We start from the raw sequence: 20,250 nt of genomic DNA, 5'->3' as shown, positions 1-20,250 counted from the left end.
GAGATCTTCAGCTGCAACACAAGTAGAGACGTCCGCAAGCTTGCTGTTCCTTTTCAGTGTGAGTGGTTTGTCTGAGATATTAGTGATTTTCATGGGAGTCCAGCCATCTCCCCATAGCGGTGTTACCACTCTCCCCACCATAATGCCCCGAGGCACACACCTGGAGGTTGTAGGCTCCACCATAACTGTACTCCCAGGTGACTTGGGTATATTACTTGGCAGTCTTCCCCACAGCAGGTACTCTTGTTTGGGAAGGAGAGTCACCGCCTGAGTTAGCTTCACTGTCCCTACTTTTCCTGGGACATCTTCACCCCTCCATCTTGTGAGACTGGTCATCATTTCTAGAAACTGTTCGCCATCTGGAGACCCTTTTGTGTTGCTCGAGATAAGTGTCCAATAACTGTTCTCGTTTTTCAGCTGATGCAGTACACGTTTCAACATGTTGGTGCCTACTATTATGTCGTCTTTCTGACCAGTGATCACCAGAACTGGGACCATGCACTTTACCCCATACAGACTTAGTTCCATGTCATACATGCACTTGGGGCGCACTTGTACTCCTCCACAGCCAACAAGGATGATATGCTGTGAGAGTTCTTGATGTGGGGTCAAGACGCTATCCGATAGTAGTCTCTGCTCTGCCTCTTCACTTATCGTGCAGGCCATTGAGCCTGTATCGAGGAGCCCTTGCAACTGAGCACAGCCATTAACTGTCACCGGTGCGTGAAATAGCTCACTGAACGTCTCAACTCTGTGAATATTCTGAACAATTACCGTGCAATTATCAGACATTGCTTTACAGACATTGACATACATCTCCTTCAATTCTTCACTTTCTTCAAGGGTTGAATCTTCAACGCTCACACATCCCCTTTCCGTATGTGAGCTATCTAGTTTAAACTGGCTCCACCTTGCTCAGAGTTAGGTGGTGTGTGCGCTAACTGTGGCTGAGCGTTAATTCTTGGCCGGCGTTGTTGGCATTCTCTCTTCCAGTGGCCGGGCTTGTAACAGCCCATACAGAGGTTCGCCTGTCTACAGTGTGCAGTAGTTGAATGTTCGGCAGACTGACAGACTTTACATCTACTCTGAACAATGGCTGCTGGCCCCCTGCTTGGTGGCACGACTGCTGTTGTGTGTGCCGTCTGCTCTAGCACACGGTTCAGCAAGCCAATGAGAGACTGCATGCAGATGCTCTCTGTCTGAGGAGAGGATGGAAGCCCCATTGCCTTTGGGTAACCAGTAAGGTCTGTTGGGTTTTCAGCAGCGACTGTCTCTGTGGTTAATGCCTGAGCATGTGCACCAATGTTCTTTGGCCGATAAGATTTGGCTTGACACATTGTTCTAGCCTCTCTCTGATGTTCAACGAGGTGTTCCTGAATCTCATTTGCTGTCCACTTTTCAGCTGTTTTGCACTTTAGGACACTTGCAAGAGCGGGGTCGGGACAGTGTTTCACCAGCATCATTGTGACTTCGTGAGAGGGGTCCTCAATGTTTCGCCCCTGCCTTCTCAGACACTCATCTGCGACATCCACAGCCTTGTTCAAGCGTATCCAATAGTCCATGGGACTTTCTCCGGCCAGAGGAAGTGTGTTATAGAAATCTGCTAAAGGCATAGAGGAGTAGGTTAACTCACTGAAATGTTGTTTCAGAATATCAAAGACGAGCTTCGAGTTCTCAGCTGGCTGCAGCGATGGCATACTGCGCAGGGTAACTTTAACAATGTCTCTAGCCTTTCCCATTAGTCTTGACATTATCTCCTGGGAGTGCTCTTGCGGGTGTACACCCCTCTTATTCAGGTAAACGCTCATAATCTCTTCCCACTCATGCACTGTGTGTTTGTCTGTTCCATCACCCCTGAAGTACGGCGGCTCTTTGACATCTGTCTTCATGACTAACTTTACTCCTGTCATGTTCAAATCAGACTGTCCATATCCTAAGTTCAGGCTAGGCGTAGGAGTGGTTTGGTTATCTGCACTACCAACAGATCTCTGTAATTGGCTAGCAATGTTCTCTCCTATTTCATGAGCTAACTGTGTGATGAGACTCCCTAGGTCTGCAGAACTCACATGTGAACTAGACACTGGCTGACGTGGAGAATGTTCATCTGTTTGGGTGTGAGTGTATGAAAATGCAGGACGGCCCACTGAACTAACGCTGCTTGCAATGTCTGGAGCATCTCTTAAGCTACGTATGTGTGGTGCGGGGGAATATTCATCAGTGCGTAAGCGTGTGGACGAGAGTACAGGTCCGCCTAGTATACCAGCACCCCTAACCGGCGTGCTCTCCACCCTACTCATAAACCTGCCCCTCCCCAGGCTTACCCCTGCAGCATCTCCAACACTAAATAGTGTCTGCGCATCCTTACCATCAGCCATTTTTTCAAAAAAAAATAGAAAGTTGTAATAGACTATGGTAATGATATGTGAATCACAAGAACATGTGAATATGAAAAAAAATTGTAAAATGATAGAAGTAGCTGAGGTAAGCAATTAAGAGCTACAATTTACACATTAATGTTTGCCCTTATACTTGTCAACGTTCCGAAGAGGTTCCTACTCGTCACAGCAACCACCGGCGATCACCCTGGCGATGATCTGAAGCGAAGATATCCGGGTCACGGCACCAATGTAGCCGGCGCGGTCTGCTCGTTGCCGACTACTGCGTTGTGTTCCGGTGCACTGAAGACAAGACACTGGCGTACTTGAAGGCACTTTATTGTGTACAACTCTCTCAATCTGTTCAACATCAAGGAGAGAAAATGTTCAAAACTCTACCCTCGACCAGAATCCGCCTCTCTCAGTCGAGTACAATGCAGACTGAATATAATCACATTCAAAAATACAAGGAATAAAATACAACATAATTGGAAAATAAACATCGCATCTGGTGTATATCTTATGTATGTGTCATATTGCATGTTATCTCTGCCAAAAACTCTGAGCTTTTAGCCTTTACATTAATACTGTGCAACATGACATAAACCATCTTTCAAATAGGTAATACATACAGTAATATGCACGAAGCAACATGTAATCCTTCACATTTGAGCTTTTCAGTGCCATTAAACACTAATCAATACATGAAAACATTTTAAATGAACACATATTTTTAACCTGATATAGGGAATACATACCTGTTCAACATCAAGGAGAGAAAATGTTCAAAACTCTACCCTCGACCAGAATCCGCCTAACATAAAAAGAACAACGTGGGCTTCAACACAAGAGGATAGAATGACGATTGCTAACTTACAGCTAAACAGAACACGAGGTTAGCTAAGTTAGCAATTTCTCAACTCTCAAAAATGGCTAAATTCACGACACAGCTTGATTAAATGTACGTACACTCATCATATAATATACATACAAGTTACTATGTGCACTGAAACGTTTTAGTTTTAACAGGTATATCAAGTTTATATCACGCCGAAGTGAACACATACCTCTCTCAGTCGAGTACAATGCAGACTGAGAAAAGCATGAGACCCCTCCGCATATAACCAAACCAACTCTAGAGGGCGCACTTACACAACTAACTCTCCCAATATCTGTAAACTACACGAAATGCTGAACAATACAATATTTTGGTGAAATCAACTCACAAAATAAAATAAAAAATAGAAAATGAACGGTTGCAAAAATCTGTAATTCTTTGACCTGTTACATATGCAGAAGGTGATGCTGGCACTTAAGCGCCAGACATGGAGTTGCGTAATTCGTAGCTCTGTAACCTGGTCTCGGAGCATTTCATATTATTCTTTAAGTAAATCCAGTTACACGTCACATTTGGTATGGTACGGGTTAATTTGTGGATGCCCGTCATCATCGTTCTGTCTTACGTAACCATATTAAACGTAACATATCATAGTGGTCCTCTGTAGCTCAGCGCTTGTAACGCCAAGGTAGTGGGTTCGATCCCCGGGACCACCCATACACAAAAAAAATTATGCACGCATGACTGTAAGTCGCTTTGGATAAAAGCATCTGCTAAATGGCATATTATTATTATAGTAATTTGAGAGTCCCGGATTGACATGTACTATGTTACGTGTAGTCTATGAGACCAGGCTGCAACGTCAAGTTGCTATCTGAAGTCAGCAGGGATGGCTACAGTGAAAATGATCAACATCCTGGACGCAAACTGAAATTAATACGACAGTCAATGCCGTTGTTCAGCTGGACAAATACAGAATTGTTGATGTGGTCGGGGCTATCCAGTTTATGGGTTGGGGTAGCCTACCATATATCTTAGGCTACCATTTAGTCAGGAGACGAATGCCAGGTTTGTTAGCAGCAGAACAATCTTCACTGTGAGAGACCCAACCAGATATGTAAGACAGAGAGCATTGTGGGTCGACTTCAACACGCTGCCTACAGCTATTCCCAGTGTTCCCATCTCCCTCCTGCCTCTGTCTGTCTCATTCCCAATCCAGATAACTGGGAGAAGTGGTGAGGCAGAGCAGGAGCTGGCATGGTACTGAGCAGAGCAGGAGCTGGCATGGTACTGAGCAGAGCAGGAGCTGGCATGGTACTGAGCAGAGCAGGAGCTGGCATGGTACTGAGCAGAGCAGGAGCTGGCATGGTACTGAGCAGAGCAGGAGCTGGCATGGTACTGAGCAGAGCAGGAGCTGGCATGGTACTGAGCAGAGCAGGAGCTGGCATGGTACTGAGCTGCGCTGGTAATAGACGTCCTGGTGACTCTACTGCAGTAATCTCCTCCTCCTCCTCTCAAAGCTTAGTTAGGAGGCTGATGGTAGCAGATGGGACCAGGGCACCAGGCTAATAGGCTCACTGTCTCTGTGGGACGGCCGGCCCGGTTTCAAATGAGTGGATTCGGCTATTTCAGCCACACCCGTTGCTGACAGGTGTATAAAATCGAGCACACAGCCATGCATTCTCCACAGACAAACATTGGCAGTAGAATGGCCATACTGAAGAGCTCAGTGACTTTCAACGTGGCACCGTCATAGGATGCCACCTTTCCAACAAGTCAGTTTGTCAAATTTCTGCACTGCTAGAGCTGCCCCGGTCAACTGTAAGTGCTATAGTTGTGAAGTGGAAACGTCTGGGAGCAACAATGGCTCAGCCTCAAGCTCACAGAACGGGACCGACGAATGCTCAAGCGCGTAGCGCGTAAATATCGTCTGTCCTCGGTTGCAACACTCACTACCGAGTTCCAAACTGCCTCTGGAAGCAACGTCAGCACAAGAACTGTTCATCAGGAGCTTAATGAAATGGGTTTCCATGGCCGAGCAGCTGCACAAAAGCCTAAGATCACCATGCGCAATGCCAAGCGTCGGCTGGAGTGGTGTAAAGCTTGCTGCCATTGGACTCTGGAGCAGTGGAAACGCGTTCTCTGGAGTGATGAATCACGCTTCACCATCTGGCAGTCCGACGGATGAATCCCCAATGCATAGTGCCAACTGTAAAGTTTGGTGGAGGAGGAATAATGGTCTGGGGCTGTTTCTCATGGTTCGAGCTAGGCCCCTTAGTTCCAGTGAAGGGAAATCTTAACGCTACAGCATACAATTAAATTCTAGATGATTCTGTGCTTCCAATTTTGTGGCAACAGTTTGGGGAAGGCCCTTTCCTGTTTCAGCATGACAATGCCCCCGTGCACAAAGCGATGTCCATACAGAAATGTTTTGTTGAGATAAGTGTGGAAGAACTTGACTGGCCTGCACAGAGCCCTGACCTCAACCCCATCGAACACCTTTGGGATGAATTGGAACGCCGACTGTGAGCCAAGCCTAATCGCCCAACATCAGTGCACGACCTCACTAATGCTCTTGTGGCTGAATGTAAGCAAGTTCCCGCAGCAATGTTCCAACATCTAGTGGAAAGCCTTCCCAGAAGAGTGGAGGCTGTTGTAGCAGCAAAGGGGGGACCAACTCCATATTAATGCCCATGATTTTGGAATGAGATGTTTAACGTGCAGATGTCCACATACTTTGGTCATGTAATGTATGAACCCATGAGATAAACTGTGATTGCACTTGTCATCCTGGTGAATTTCTCTTAAGATACACTCTTGGAAAAAAATGTGCTATCTAGAACCAAAGAGGGTCCTTAGGCTGTCCCCATAGGAGAAGCCTTTGAATAACCCTTTTGGGTTCCATGTAGAACCCTTTCCACAGATGGTTCTACATGGAACCCACAAGAGTTCTACCTGGAACCAAAAAGGTTTCTACCTGGAACCAAAAAGGGTTCTCCTATGGGAACAGCCGAAGAACCCTTTTGGAACTATCTATCTATATCTCTCTCTCTCTCTCTCTCTCTCTCTCGTTCTCTCTCCCCGTCTCTCTTTCTGTCTCTCTCCATCTCTCCATCGCTCTTTCTCTGTCTCTCCATCTCTCTCTCTCTCTCTCTCTCTCTCTCTCTCTCTCTCTCTCTCTCTCTCTCTCTCTCTCTCTCTCTCTCTCTCTCTCTCTCACTCACTCAGGACTTTTACAAAGGGGGTATCCTGCAGTGTCCAGAGGGGGTGTCAGTGTCTGAGCTTAGGGAAGCGTGTGACTACCTCTGTATTAACTTTGACAACAGCACCGTCAAGTGCCGAGACCTCAGTGAGTAACACAGTCACACCTGGTTTGACCAGGGCTCTGTTCAAGACCGAAACGTTGAGTAATGTTTTGCAACATCGCATGTACAACTAAATTGCACTACTGTAATCTGTTTTTAATTGCTTAGTCTTCTTCATCTTGAATGTTCACTATGGAGATATTCATTTTGCCATGCACAAGAGTATGTGAACTATCAACTACGACAACAAATCAGAGGTCACAGTTAAAATAATGTGACCTCTATCTGTTCCTGTCCCAGGTGCGTTGCTGCATGAGCTGTCCAACGACGGTGCTAAGCGTCAGTTTGAAGTGTTCCTAGGGGAGCTGGTTGTCCCAGTGATGGTGTCCAGTGCTCATGAGGGGGAGAGGGAGTGTCACATTGTGGTTCTCACAGATGATGATATAGTGGATTGGGACTGTGACAACCCTCCACCCATGGGAGAGGAGTACTCCCAGAGTAGGTGCCATAGTTTCACGCCCCTCTCAGAGTAATTATAATAAATTATTTACAAAATTGATAATTGAAATGTATCTTTTGGGAAGTGCTGTTCGTCAAATGTTTATACTTTATATTCTTGAGGATCTAGCAACCCAACCTTTTTTGGAAAAAGATTATGAATATGTTTGTGAGTGAGCACGTTGTTTGATATTATTTCCTGTTCGCTCTTCAATGTGCCCAGTTCTGTACAGCACCAAGCTCTATCGCTTCATCAAGTACATTGAGAACAGAAATGTGGCCAAAGCCCTGCTGAAGGAGAGAGGACTGAAGAACATACGCATCGGCATCGAGGGTGAGTCAATTCCCATGTCCCAAAACAACCCCTTGGCCCTTAGCCGCTTCTCCTAGCCCCTTCCACTTTGGTGTTTAAAGATCCTAAGGAAACAACCAGGTAAAGCAATCCAAGTGTTCCAATGCTATAGGCTACATAGCATTGGAACACTTGCTTACATCTATCCAGTATCCCTCAGATCTAAAAACCCTCCAGAGATACTGAACATTATGTGTGTGTGGTCCTCCTGTATCCCAGGGTACCCCACCTGTAAGGAGAAGATGAAACGGCGCCCGGGCGGGAGGTCAGAGGTCATCTATAACTACATGCAGCGGCCTTTTATCCAGCTGTCCTGGGAGAAGGAGGAAGGAAAGAGTCGACACGTGGACTTCCAGTGCGTCCGCAGCAAGAGTGTCCCCAACCTCATCGCCTCTCTGGGGGAACCAACATGACTCCGAACCACACCCACCCCGCAGGTCGACGAGCTGGATAGGCTGATCAGCCCTGATCCCCGCCCCCAGTCTCAAGCCCCACCCCCATCCACCAATGACAGTTGAGGAGAGGGTAGAAGTTGACCTTGTATAGGTTAATTTATTCCCCCTATTGGTTAAGGTAAGGGATTGGCAAGGTTGCACTGATCCTAGATCTGTGTTTTGGGGCAACTTCTACACGAGGCCTTCATCTGTTAGCCTGTCTCCCACTCAGGATGTTTATGTTTACAGACACATTCAAACAAACCTCAATGACTGTACAGTCCAAACCAACGTACACATACAGAGACAGATGTTAGATCTTAATTTGGTCACTGTTTACATAAATTCACTGGAAACCCGCACTAACACACAGTTGTATTAACAGTATTGCACTTTTAATGTAGCTTAATCTTGGCCAGCTAATAGCCTAACCACTGATCAAGCAACATTATATTGGCAGAAAAGCGTGAATGTTCAAATCCTGTTGCTGTAGGATTCTTTTGCTGCAACAATACTGGTCAAATTAAGATCCTACGTCTGTACATATACGCACACATACAAACACGGATTTGGACAAGGAGGATGTTTACAGCATATAACCAGACCTACTAGTGTGTATCTATTCAGTTTTCTTATTCATACTTTACCCACCACCGCCCCCATGTGTTATATTACGTTTGTGTGTGTGTGTGTATGTGTGTAAGCTGTTCTTTTTCCTTTTATGGCTGTTTACATTTTATACTTTGTACATTGTTTATATGAAGGTTTCCGTTAGTATTATTGTTTAAGGTTATGTACATAATTTTTCTTCAAAGAATTTGTTCCAAGAATTTCACAGCTGCAGAGGAAATTTGAATAAATATATTGATGAAATAATTAACTTTATGATTTGCGTTGACATCTCATATAAGGGATGGCTGTGCTGACAAAGACATACAAATTAAACCACAGACAGTATGCCACAGAGTTGGAAAAAACTTTTATTGAATGATGAAATAATTTTAAATCAGCATTTAAAGCTTTTTTCTTTGCTGAGAAATGTGTTCTCCTTTGCAGAGAACTGTGGTTGAGCTGACAACATTCAAAACCTCATACAGAAGTATTCAATAAGACACACATGCACACATCTATGCATAGTATACTGTATGTGTGTCATCCAGCAGAGAGAAATTATTGCGGTTTATACATGCAGTCATTTGCAAAGGCATATCGATATTTGTCCTTTTTCAAAAGGAACAGCTGGGTGTGAGCATTGATAAAAAATATAAGATACATCTGTTAAAAAACACATCAGCAGACATAATGGAAAGTATTGTACCGCCTGTTTGTCATGTGTACCTTTTCAAACAGCACTACAGTAGTAAGGCTGCGTTTACAAAGGCAGCCCAATTCGTATCTTTTTTCCACTAATTGATCTGTTGACCAATCACATCAGATCTTTTCACATCAAATCTTTTTCAGAGCTGATCTGATTGGTCAAAAGACCAATTAGTGAAAAAAATACCTGAATTGGGCTGCCTGTGTAAACGCAGCCTATGAGTCTATCATTCTAAGCAGCCGCTCAGGGCTTACTTCTCCCGCAATAAAAACACCTTAAAGCACTCAAGTGAAAACCGGAATGAGAGGAAAACTACACTTCAACATCATTCAGTCGTCCATCTGGAAAGAAAAATAATTTTAGCAACACTTTACACAGGTATTATTACTGGGTAACTATACGGGAATTACCTTCGTAATTACCTTTAGTATAATCAATTACATAGCACTTTGCATTGTATTCTCTTGAAAATTATAAGATTGAGAACAAATGGTTAGTGTTCCATAGCTGCATGTACTACTACCCGATTGCAGAGTAATTTGATAATTTAGTAGTTAATCTAGTAAAAAGTATCCTGTAGTTATTACTCCAGTACAGTGTAAAGTGAGGCCAAGTTTACACACACACACACACACACACACACACACACACACACACACACACTCTATAACAGTGCTGAAAGTGCTATAAACACATATGTGAAAATTGAAATTCCATATTTAATATTTGGGGAAGTTTTAAAATGTACACGTAAATCATGAATAACCAGCGTTATTCACAAAACAGTGGTACCTTTGTGAGTTAAAAATACTAAATGGAAAAAAAGGGGGATTGAAATGTTGAACTAATGTACAGCTCCTGTAGTTCTTAGGGTAAGGCACAGAAATGGACATCATGTTAACTTGTGTCAAGGCAGTGTCATTCAGACAGCTCAACATAGACATACAACCAGCATTCGTTATAGCCCTGAAGACTAGTACTATTTAAATCCAACAGCATTTAAAATCAACCTTATTGAAAATAACTGTATTATACAAAATTAGAAAATAAAGATAACTGGGCACAACAAAGGCAGTAAAGGAGAAGTGGTTCTTGCTTATATCTCTTGAGGAGTAAGGAGACTACGATGGAATTTTCTGTCCTTTGTTGAAAATTCTCACTCACTCTAACTGGTGACATCACAGAAATCCCCAAAATAGAACCCTAAAAATAGCAATCTTCGAACTCCTCCCTTGAAGTCAAGCAGTGATCTGAAGAGGTCACAGGGGAAGTGATACAGACTGCTGGGAACCTGCCAGCTCCCAAAGAACAGTAGAGAAGTTTTCCTATGAACAGTATGAGTGGTTGAGGAGAGGAGTGGGGATAAGGTTCTGAAGGGGCTGCTCTAAGGCTGTACAGAGTAGAGTTCAGTGCTGCTGGAAAAGTTAGAGCCAGGCTTCAGCTCTGAGACATTGGGCCCTATTCAATCAAAACTGCTATCCCGGTTTTTAAGATAAAGTTTTACATTAGCAGAAAAGCCAAACAGTGGTTACAACCATTTATTCACAGGGTATAATGAATCCTGGTTCAGGAGGCCTGCAGGGAATATACTTGCCCAATAAACACAGCTTAAATTAACTTTTGAAATAAACTGATATTTAGAATGTTTTTATATTTGTCGTAATATGAAACAGAATAGTGAAGTGAAGACATCTGGGTGCTGCGGGGAGGTGAGGGGGGCAGTAGGTCATTGCAGCGCAAGTTATAGGGTCAGAGTTCATCTCTTACTTCCCTTCATGTAGGAAGGGATGGCTCCCCTGGCTGTCAGGCCCTCGAAGCGCTTGTAGGTGTAGTTGATAAAGACCCAGTCCTTATTCTTATAGTCAGCCTCCGCTGCAGCTGCTGCTGCTGGAGACTTGGTGGGTGCTGCTGCAGCTTGGGAGAGAGAAGAGGGAGAGGAGAAGGAGAGTGACGAAGGAGGGAGTGTGAATAGAAAAGGAGAGGGAGAGAGTCACAGGGTGTACTGTACAACCACACACACACAGTCAGAATAATAATAAACAGAGACACAGGAAAATAGTTTCTGCTGAAAATGTCTTTCTCTCACCTGTGGGTGAAAGGATGTCTGACTCAGGGAACTCATCGAAGTTTGACGTGTCATCGATGCTTTTGATCTCAATTGGGATCGCTGCAGGTCTCTCCCTGTGTTGGGTGACAAATGCAAAAACTGTAGTGAGGCCTGGACCTTTGGGCCACTGAGGTATAAAAACCTCATTGATTTGGATATAAACTGTTCCTTGTTAGTAGTCCCTGTGTACCTGATGTGGTCATAATCGACTCCCTCAAAGAACAGGTTTCTCTTGATCTCCTCCACTCCTGTTGCCCCGATCCGATGATCTCCCTCACAGCAGAACCTAAGCAGTAAAATACACACATTTAGATCCTGAGAACAACCACAGAGGGATATAGAAGTGTGCCTGCCATAGATACAGAATTAGCTTGAGATGACATTGTAACCACTTAGTTGATGTTCATTCTTCTCTAGAGCAACATGCTGTACAGTAAGCTATAGACTGTTTATTAATCTGGCTCTCTTTTTGAACATGTTGATATGTAGTACTGGTGCTGACCTGAGGATGAGGTCCTTGGCCCTCTCTGAGATAGGTACTTCTGGAGGGAACACCAGAGTCTCCTTCCAGTTCATCACTTTCTTATAGGTTTCCTGGGGCGTCTCCGAACAGAACGGGGGGTAGCCTGAAGAGACAGGGACATTTAGACAGTAATCCTAATTCAATCATAACTTGCATCGAACTGACATCAATGCATGATTTACGCAAAGGTTTCAGTTGCTAATGCCACTCTTAAGTTAGGGCCTGCGTTTGCAATCAACAGATATCCCTCCTACCAATCAACATCTCATACATGATGACCCCCAGGCTCCACCAATCACAGAGCTTGTTGTATCCGGTCTGCATGAACACTTCTGGGGCAATGTAGTCTGGAGTTCCCACAGTGGAGAATGCCTGAGAGAGGGTGAGAGGAGAGAAGGGAAAGGAGAGAGGGAGAGGGGAGGGGGGAAAGGAGAGAGGGAGAGGAGAGGAGAGGGGGGAAAGGAGAGAGGGAGAGTGGAGGAAAGAGAGCGGGAGAGGAGAGGGGGGAAAGGAGAGAGGGAGAGGAGAGGAGAGGGGGGAAAGGAGAGAGGGAGAGGAGAGAGGGAGAGGAGAGGAGAGAGGGAGAGGAGAGGGGAAAGGAGAGCAGGAGAGTGGAGGAAAGAGAGAGGGAGAGGAGAGGAGAGAGGGGAAAGAGAGAGGGAGAGGAGAGGAGAGAGGGGAAAGAAGAGAGAGAGGAGAGAGGAGAGAGGGAGAGGAGAGGGAGAGGAGAGGAGAGGAGAGGAGAGAGGGGAAAGGAGAGAGGGAGAGAAGAGGGGAGAGGAGAGAGGGGAAAGGAGAGAGGGAGAGAAGAGGAGAGAGGGTTAAGGTGCCTGCAGACTAGGTTCTTACTGCAATATTACTGTATGTCCCTCTTGAGACGCCGTAACAACAACATAGCCAGTAACAACTGCTCAAAATAGTCCGAATTAATCTTAGATAATTCAAGAAATCTATAATAAATGTTGAGGGGTCTTAGTCGGAAAAAAACCAGCCAAACATCATAACAAACCAAAACGTCAAAATCCCGTCATAATATATGTGCGAACTTTAGACTGGGAACACCCTGCTTTAGCCACAGCCCAGACAGTAAAACAACCTGGAGCTCACAAGTTAAATGTGCATTTCCAGCAAAGTCCTGAATTGACCAAATTAAAATGGAGTCGACCACAGATGTTGCTCTAACCATGCCATACACTTGCTGCGGAAATGTTACTGACGCTGTATAACAGTAAGTGTGCTGTATATCCCCTAACAGGGACAGGACTCCAACCACCTGCACACCAGATGTGTACTGTATCTCCGCTCCTACGCTGGCCTTCCTCACTTCATCTAGTGACTCTAGTCTATACAGAACAATAGGCTCTCTAGCATGACAAAATGCATTTTTTTGGAGCTGCTATCCTCTTTCACATGAGATAACACTTTTTTTCCTATGAGTAAATGAACACAACAGACAACCAACACATTTAAAAAACAGAGGTAATTGGGAAACCATATACCATTAACAACTACAGTCATCCCTGTTGTGTTTATGAGGAGGTTTAAGGTAAAGACCCATCCTCCAGCAGAGTAGTGACTGAAGGTAGCCAGAGCTCCATGACACTCACCAGCTGTCGTCTGTTCCTCTTCCAGGTCTCTGCTTTCCTCTTGGAGTTCATGTACTGAGATGCTGTAGAGAAGAAATAATTACTCTTAGGCACAACTAAATTACAGCTACACACATAGGTGGAAAATGTATGACAAATCATGACAAATACAGTGCCTTCAGAAAGTGTTCATACCCCTTGACTTATTCCACATTTTGTTGTGTGTCAGCCTGAATTCAAAATGACTGAAATATTGTTTTTTTCTCACTCATTTATAAACAATTCCCCATAATGAAAATGTGAAAACATGTTTTTAGAAATGTTTGCAGATTTATTGAAAATGAAAAACAGAAATATATAATTTACATAAGTATTCACACCCCTGAGTCAATACATGTTAGAATCACCTTTGGCAGCAATTACAGCTGTGAGTCTTTCTGGGTAAGTCTCTAAGAGCTTTGCACACCTGGATTGCAAAATATTTTCCCATTATCCTTTTCAAAATTCTTCATTGCTAGACAAACATTTTCAAGTATTGCCATAGATTTTCAAGCAGATTTAAGTCAAAACTCTAACTCTGCCACTCAGGAACATTCACTCTTCTAGGTAAGCAACTCCAGTGTAGATTTGGCCTGGTGTTTGGAAAGCAGACTGACCCAGGTTTTCCTCTAGGATTTTGCCTGTGCTTAAATCCATTCCGTTTATTTTTTATCCTGAAAAACTACCCAGTCCTTTACAAGCATACCTATAACATGACGCAGCCACCACTATGCTTGAAAATATGGAGAGTGGTACTTAGTAATGTGTTGCATTGGATTTGCCCCAGACATAACACTTTGTACTCAGGACAACAAGTGAATTGCTTTGCCAAATGTTTTGCAATATTACTTTACTGCCTTTTAGCAAACAGGATGCATGTTTTGGAATATTTGTATTCTGTACAGGCTTCCTTCTTTTCACTCTGCCAATTAGGTTAGTATTGTGGAGTAACTACAATGTTGTTGATCCATTCTCAGTTTTCTCCTATCACAGCCATTAAACTCTGTAACTGTTTTAAAATCGCCATTGGCCTTATGGTGAAATCCCTGAGCGGTTTCCTTCCTCTCCGGCAACTGAGTTAGGAAGGACACCTGTATCTTTGTAGTGACTGGGTGCATTGATACACCATCCAAAGTGTAATTAATAACTTCACCATGCTCAAAGGGATATTCAATGTCTGCTTTTTTAATTTTTACCATCTACCAATAGGTGCCCTTCTTTGCGAGGCATTGGAAAACCTCCCTGGTCTTTGTGGTTGAATCAGTGTTTGATATTCACTGCTTGACTGAGGGACCTTACAGATAATTTTTTGTGTGGGATACAGAGATGAGGTATTCATTCAAAAATCATGTTAAACACTATTATTGCAACTTCTTATGTGACTTGTTAAACACATTTGTATTCCTGAACTTATTTTGCCATAACAAAGGGGTTGAATACTTTAATGAATTTGTAAAAATTTCAAAAAACATTATTCCACTTTGACATTATGGGGTATTGTGTGTAGGCCAGTGACAAAACAAATATAAATGTAATCAATTGTATATTCAGGCTGTAACACAACAAAATGTGGAAAAAGGGGTGTGAATACTTTCTGAAGGCACTGTATACTGTATAGTTGTATTAGTTGTATAGTTTTATCTACTGAAATGAATCGAGTATGGCTTTATTGTTGTACTCACTGAAGTCATTGGAGATGCTGTGGTTGAGGTTCCTGTAGAACTCTGTCCGATGGGCTTTCTTCAACCCTGTGCACAGGCCAAAGTCTGAAAGCTTCACATGGCCCTGGAACACACACACACACAGTTAGTTGTGCTACACCACTTCCTGGGAATGTTTTAGTAATACTGCGTGACAACACCAGAGAGTGTTTCTGAAATCACACTTCCTGTGGCGACTGTGAAACAGTGTGTGTGTGGTTTTATCCTTCTAGACAGAGTCGACAGACAGACAGATCACCACATTCTAATGCTAGTGTCATCCTCCTGTGGTGTGTGTGTGTGTGTGCGTCTGTGTGTGTAATGATGTAATTTCAACCAGATTTCAACCTGTTTGTAATTATGTAATTTCAACCAGGTAGTGTGTATGTGTACCTTAGAGTCCAGCAGTACGTTGTCAGGTTTGATGTCTCTGTGTATGAAGCCCATCTGGTGTATTGAGTCTATGGCCAGGACCGTCTCAGCCACATAGAACTGAGTCTCCTCCTCTGACAGAGTGTCCTTTTTCATCAGCAATGTCATCATGTCACCTGCAGGGGGTGCCACACAGACCATCAGCATCACACACACACACTAACTCACACACACATGCGATTGCAAACATGCACGCACACACACACATGGACACACACACGATTGCAAACATGCACACACACACACACACACACACACACATAACACACACCTCCAGCAGTGGAGGCTGGTGGAAGGAGCTATAGGAGGATGAGCTCATTGTAATGGCTGGAATTTAATACATGGAACGGAGTCAAACATGTGGTTTCCATATGTTTGATGTGTTTGATACCGTTCCATAAATTCCATTCCAGCCATTACAATGAGCCCGTCCTCCTATAGCTCCTCCCACCAGCCACCACTGACCTCCAGGTAGGAACTCCATGAGTAGGTAGAGGTTAATCTTGTCCTGGAAGCTGTAGAACATCTTGACCACCCACAGACTGTCTGCCTGCACCAGGATGTCCCTCTCAGCCCTGATATGCCCCACCTAACATAGAAATACAACACAGATCACACAGAATTAACACACACACACATTTTCTCTACACTCATTAGTGCTGAGTGATTAGTGTTTTTTGAGGTTGGTTCGTTTTTGATTCGATTATTTTTTTTAAGAATCACGGTTTCGATTTTGGTTCCGATTATTTTTTTAAACATTAAATGAATCACGAAATAATGACATGGAAATTCCAAAACTAAAAATATTGAACATTCAATTGCCAAAACATTGAACATTTTCCATTGTCTCTGTCAGGTCCACACTGGGCAGACATTAATAAATAAAATATTTCAGTTGTGTGTATCACTTAGTTTTTATTTGATTACTTTATTATTTTTCATTCCTTAAAGTCATAATCTCTGCTCAGGCAGTGGCAGCCAGCCAGCCAGACAACGTTATCTCTGTGCTCCCCATTCTGTACTGTCATTAGTCATCCTATTTATCTAGGCTAGCCTGCGTAAGTATGCTGCAGAGCTGTCTGACTAAATCATTTTACTAGTCTTTCAAAGTAGATAAGGCATTCTTTCACGAACTGTCCCTATCTCTCGTCTTTGTGTTGTGTACATTCCTCTCTCATGCGGTCTATGCGGTCTATGTGTATTTAACCTAATGTAGCAGGCGGAAAAGTGTTCCATCTCTGTCCGAGCCGAAAATAATAGGCGCAATTGATTACGGTCATTGTACTTAATTACCATGTTTCTGCGCTGAACTAGGTTGAATATTTGCTTAATGAAAACTACAACTCCCTTCAGCCCAGTGTCCCACATAGTACTTCACTTGATTTCTCTCCTGAATGATTTGATTTCTCTACAGAGATACGGCGCATTGGGCTTATAAAAAAAATTATACAACGGAATTCAAGTAATTGGAATGATGTCGGACAATTAGTTGTTTAATAACCAAAAAATATTCTGACATTTCAGTTAATCACTCAGCACTACATTCAGAAATAACTATGGCTGTAGCTAGCGAGTGGAACGAGCTGCAAAAAAAACACTCAAACTGGACAGTTTTATCTCCTTCTCTTCATTCAAAGACTCAATCACGGACACTCTTACTGACAGTTGTGGCTGCTTCGTGTGATGTATTGTTGTCTCTACGTTATTGCCCTTTGTGCTGTTGTCTGTGCCCAATAATGTTTGTACCATGTCTTGTGCTGCTACCATGTTGTGCTGCTGCCATGTTGTGTTGCTACCATGTTGTTTTCATGTTGGGTTGCTACCTTGCTGTGTTGTCGTGTGTTGCTGCCATGCTATATTGTTATCTTAGGTCTCTCTTTATGTAGTGTTGTGTAGTCTCTCGTTGTGATGTGTGTTTGGTCCTATATTTACAGTGAGGGAAAAAAGTATTTGATTCCCTGCTGATTTTGTACGTTTGCCCACTGACAAAGAAATGATCAGTCTATAATTTTAATGGTAGGTTTATTTGAACAGTGAGAGACAGAATAACATCAACAAAAATCCAGAAAAAAGCATGTCAAAAATGTTATAAATTGATTTGCATTTTAATGAGGGACATAAGTATTTGACCCCCTCTCAATCAGAAAGATTTCTGGCTCCCAGGTGTCTTTTATACAGGTAACGAGCTGCACAAGCCTGGAATGGGCTACAAGACCATTGCCAAGCAGCTTGGTGAGAAGGTGACAACAGTTGGTGTGATTATTCGCAAATGGAAGAAACACAAAATAACTGTCAATCTCCTTCGGCCTGGGGCTCCATGCAAGATCTCACCTCGTGGAGTTGCAATGATCATGAGAACGTTGAGGAATCAGCCCAGAACTACAAGGGAGGATCTTGTCAATGATCTCAATGCAGCTGGGACCATAGTCACCAAGAAAACAATTGGTAACACATTACGCCGTGAAGGACTGAAATCCTGCAGCGCCCGCAAGGTCCCCCTGCTCAAGAAAGCACATATACAGGCCTGTCTGAAGTTTGCCAATGAACATCTGAATGATTCAGAGGAGAACTGGGTGAAAGTGTTGTGGTCAGATGAGACCAAAATCGAGCTCTTTAGCATCAACTCAACTCGCCGTGTTTGGAGGAGGAGGAATGCTGCCTATGACCCCAAGAACACCATCCCCACCGTCAAACATGGAGGTGGAAACATTATGCTTTGGAGGTGTTTTTCTGCTAAGGGGACAGGACAACTTCACCGCATCAAAGGGACGATGGACGGGGCCATGTACCGTCAAATCTTGGGTGAGAACCTCCTTCCCTCAGCCAGGGCATTGAAAATGGGTCGTGGATGGGTATTCCAGCATGACAATGACCCAAAACACACGGCCAAGGCAACAAAGGAGTGGCTCAAGAAGAAGCACATTAAGGTCCTGGAGTGGCCTAGCCAGTCTCCAGACCTTAATCCCATAGAAAATCTGTGGAGGGTGCTGAAGGTTTGAGTTGCCAAACGTCAGCCTCGAAACCTTAATGACTTGGAGAAGATCTGCAAAGAGGAGTGGGACAAAATCCCTCCTGAGATGTGTGCAAACCTGGTGGCCAACTACAAGAAACGTCTGACCTCTGTGATTGCCAACAAGGGTTTTGCCACCAAGTACTAAGTCATGTTTTGCAGAGGGGTCAAATACTTATTTCCCTCATTAAAATGCAAAATATTTATAAAATTTTTGACATGCGTTTTTCTGGATTTTTTGGTTGTTATTCTGTCTCTCACTGTTCAAATAAAACGACCATTAACATTAGACACTGATCATGTCTTTGTCAGTGGGCAAATGTACAAAATCAGCAGGGGATCAAATTATTTTTCCCCTCACTGTATATACACTACCAGTCAAAAGTTTGGACACACTTACTCATTCTAGGTTTTTTCTTAATTTTTACTATTTTTTACATTGTAGAATAATACTGAAGACATCAAAACTATGAATTAACACATATGGAATAAGTCGCTCTGGATAAGAGCGTCTGCTAAATGACGTAAATGTAAATGTAGTAACCAAAAAAGTGTTAAACATTTTATATTTGAGATTCTTCAAATAGCCACCCTTTGCCTTGATGACAGCTTTGCACACTCTTGGCATTCTCTAAACCAGCTTCATGAGGTAGTCACCTGGAATGCATTTCAATTAACAGGTGTGCCTCTGCTGTAGAGGATAAGTTCATTAGAGTTACCAGCCTCAGAAACTGCAGCCAAAATAAATGCTTCACAGAGTTCAAGTCACAGACACATCTCAACATCAACTGTTCAGACGGGACTGTGCGAATCAGGCCTTCATGGTCGAATTGCTGCAAAGAAACCACTACTAAATAAGATGAAGAGACTTGCTTGGGCCAAGAAAAATGAGCAATTGACATTAGACCGGTGGAAATTTGTCCTTTGGTCTTGAGTCCAAATTTGAGATTTTTGGTTACAACCACCGTGTCTTTGTGAGACGCGTGTATGTGAATGGATGATCTCCGCATGTGTAGTGCCCACCGTAAGGCATGGAGGAGGAGGTGTTATGGTGTGGGGGTGCTTTGCTGGTGACACTGATTTATTTAGAATTCAAGGCGCACTTAACCAGCATGGCTACCACATCATTCTGCAGCGATACGCCATTCCATCTGGTTTGGGCTTAGTGGGACTATCATTTGTTCTTCAACAGGACAATGACCCAACACACCTCCACGCTGTGTAAGGGCTATTTTACCAAGAAGGAGAGTGATGGAGTGCTGCATCTGATGACCTGGGCTCCACAATCCCTGACCCCAACCCAATTGAGATGGTTTGGGATGAGTCGGATGGCAGAATGAAGGAAAAGCAGCCAACAAGAGCTCAGCATATGTGAGAACTCCTTCGAGACTGTTGGAAAAGCATTCTAGGTGAAGCTGGTTGAGAGAATGCCAAGAGTGTGCAAAGCTGTCATCAAGGCAAATGGTGGCTATTTGAAGAATCTCAAGTATAAAATATATTTTGATTTGTTTAACACTTTTTTGGTTACTACAGGATTCCATATGTGTTATTTCATAGTTTTGATGTCTTCACTATTATTCTACAAAGAAAAACTCTGGAATGAGTAGGTGTGTCCAAACTTTTGACTGGTACTGTATATTTATTTTTTAAATCCCAGCCCCCGTCCCCGCAGGAGGCTTTTTGCCTTTTGGTAGGCCGTCATTGTAAATAAGAACTTGTTCTTAACTGACTTG

The 20,250-nt window shown here is 43.4% G+C and overlaps 1 protein-coding gene and 1 pseudogene across 4 annotated transcripts in view; one reads left to right on the top strand and one right to left on the bottom strand.

Moving 5' to 3' along the window:
- The first annotated feature begins 2,463 nt into the window (after positions 1-2,463).
- LOC311133403 (BTB/POZ domain-containing protein KCTD20-like) lies at positions 2,464-7,886 on the top strand (annotated as a pseudogene). Its single transcript has 5 exons — positions 2,464-2,481; positions 6,442-6,562; positions 6,819-7,016; positions 7,240-7,350; positions 7,588-7,886. The product of its transcript is annotated as a BTB/POZ domain-containing protein KCTD20-like (transcript).
- Positions 7,887-8,764: 878 nt separating this feature from the next.
- Positions 8,765-20,250, bottom strand: part of LOC311133947 (serine/threonine-protein kinase 38-like) — a 32,733-nt gene continuing 21,247 nt past the window's right edge. The window contains exons 6-15 of one of the 3 annotated variants that reach the window (XR_014613647.1): positions 15,973-16,096; positions 15,469-15,623; positions 15,058-15,160; positions 13,358-13,419; positions 12,005-12,122; positions 11,730-11,853; positions 11,418-11,513; positions 11,207-11,301; positions 10,512-11,034; positions 8,765-9,168 (exon numbers count right to left, since the gene is read on the bottom strand). Coding sequence is in view for 2 of the 3 variants with exons in the window: in XM_084167575.1 (XP_084023701.1) it covers positions 10,877-11,034; positions 11,207-11,301; positions 11,418-11,513; positions 11,730-11,853; positions 12,005-12,122; positions 13,358-13,419; positions 15,058-15,160; positions 15,469-15,623; positions 15,973-16,096 (1,035 nt within the window). In the remaining variant the exon portion in view is untranslated. Of the gene's footprint in view, positions 11,035-11,206; positions 11,302-11,417; positions 11,514-11,729; positions 11,854-12,004; positions 12,123-13,357; positions 13,420-15,057; positions 15,161-15,468; positions 15,624-15,972; positions 16,097-20,250 lie in introns of all 3 variants that reach the window. The other 2 variants (XM_084167575.1, XM_084167574.1) reach the window with 2 other exon arrangements.

Source organism: Coregonus lavaretus (genome assembly GCF_964263955.1).
Source record: "Coregonus lavaretus genome assembly, chromosome: 8".
NCBI classification, from domain to species: Eukaryota; Metazoa; Chordata; class Actinopteri; order Salmoniformes; family Salmonidae; genus Coregonus; species Coregonus lavaretus.
Note: the sequence above shows the minus strand (reverse complement) of the source record. Positions and strands in the feature narration are given on the sequence as shown.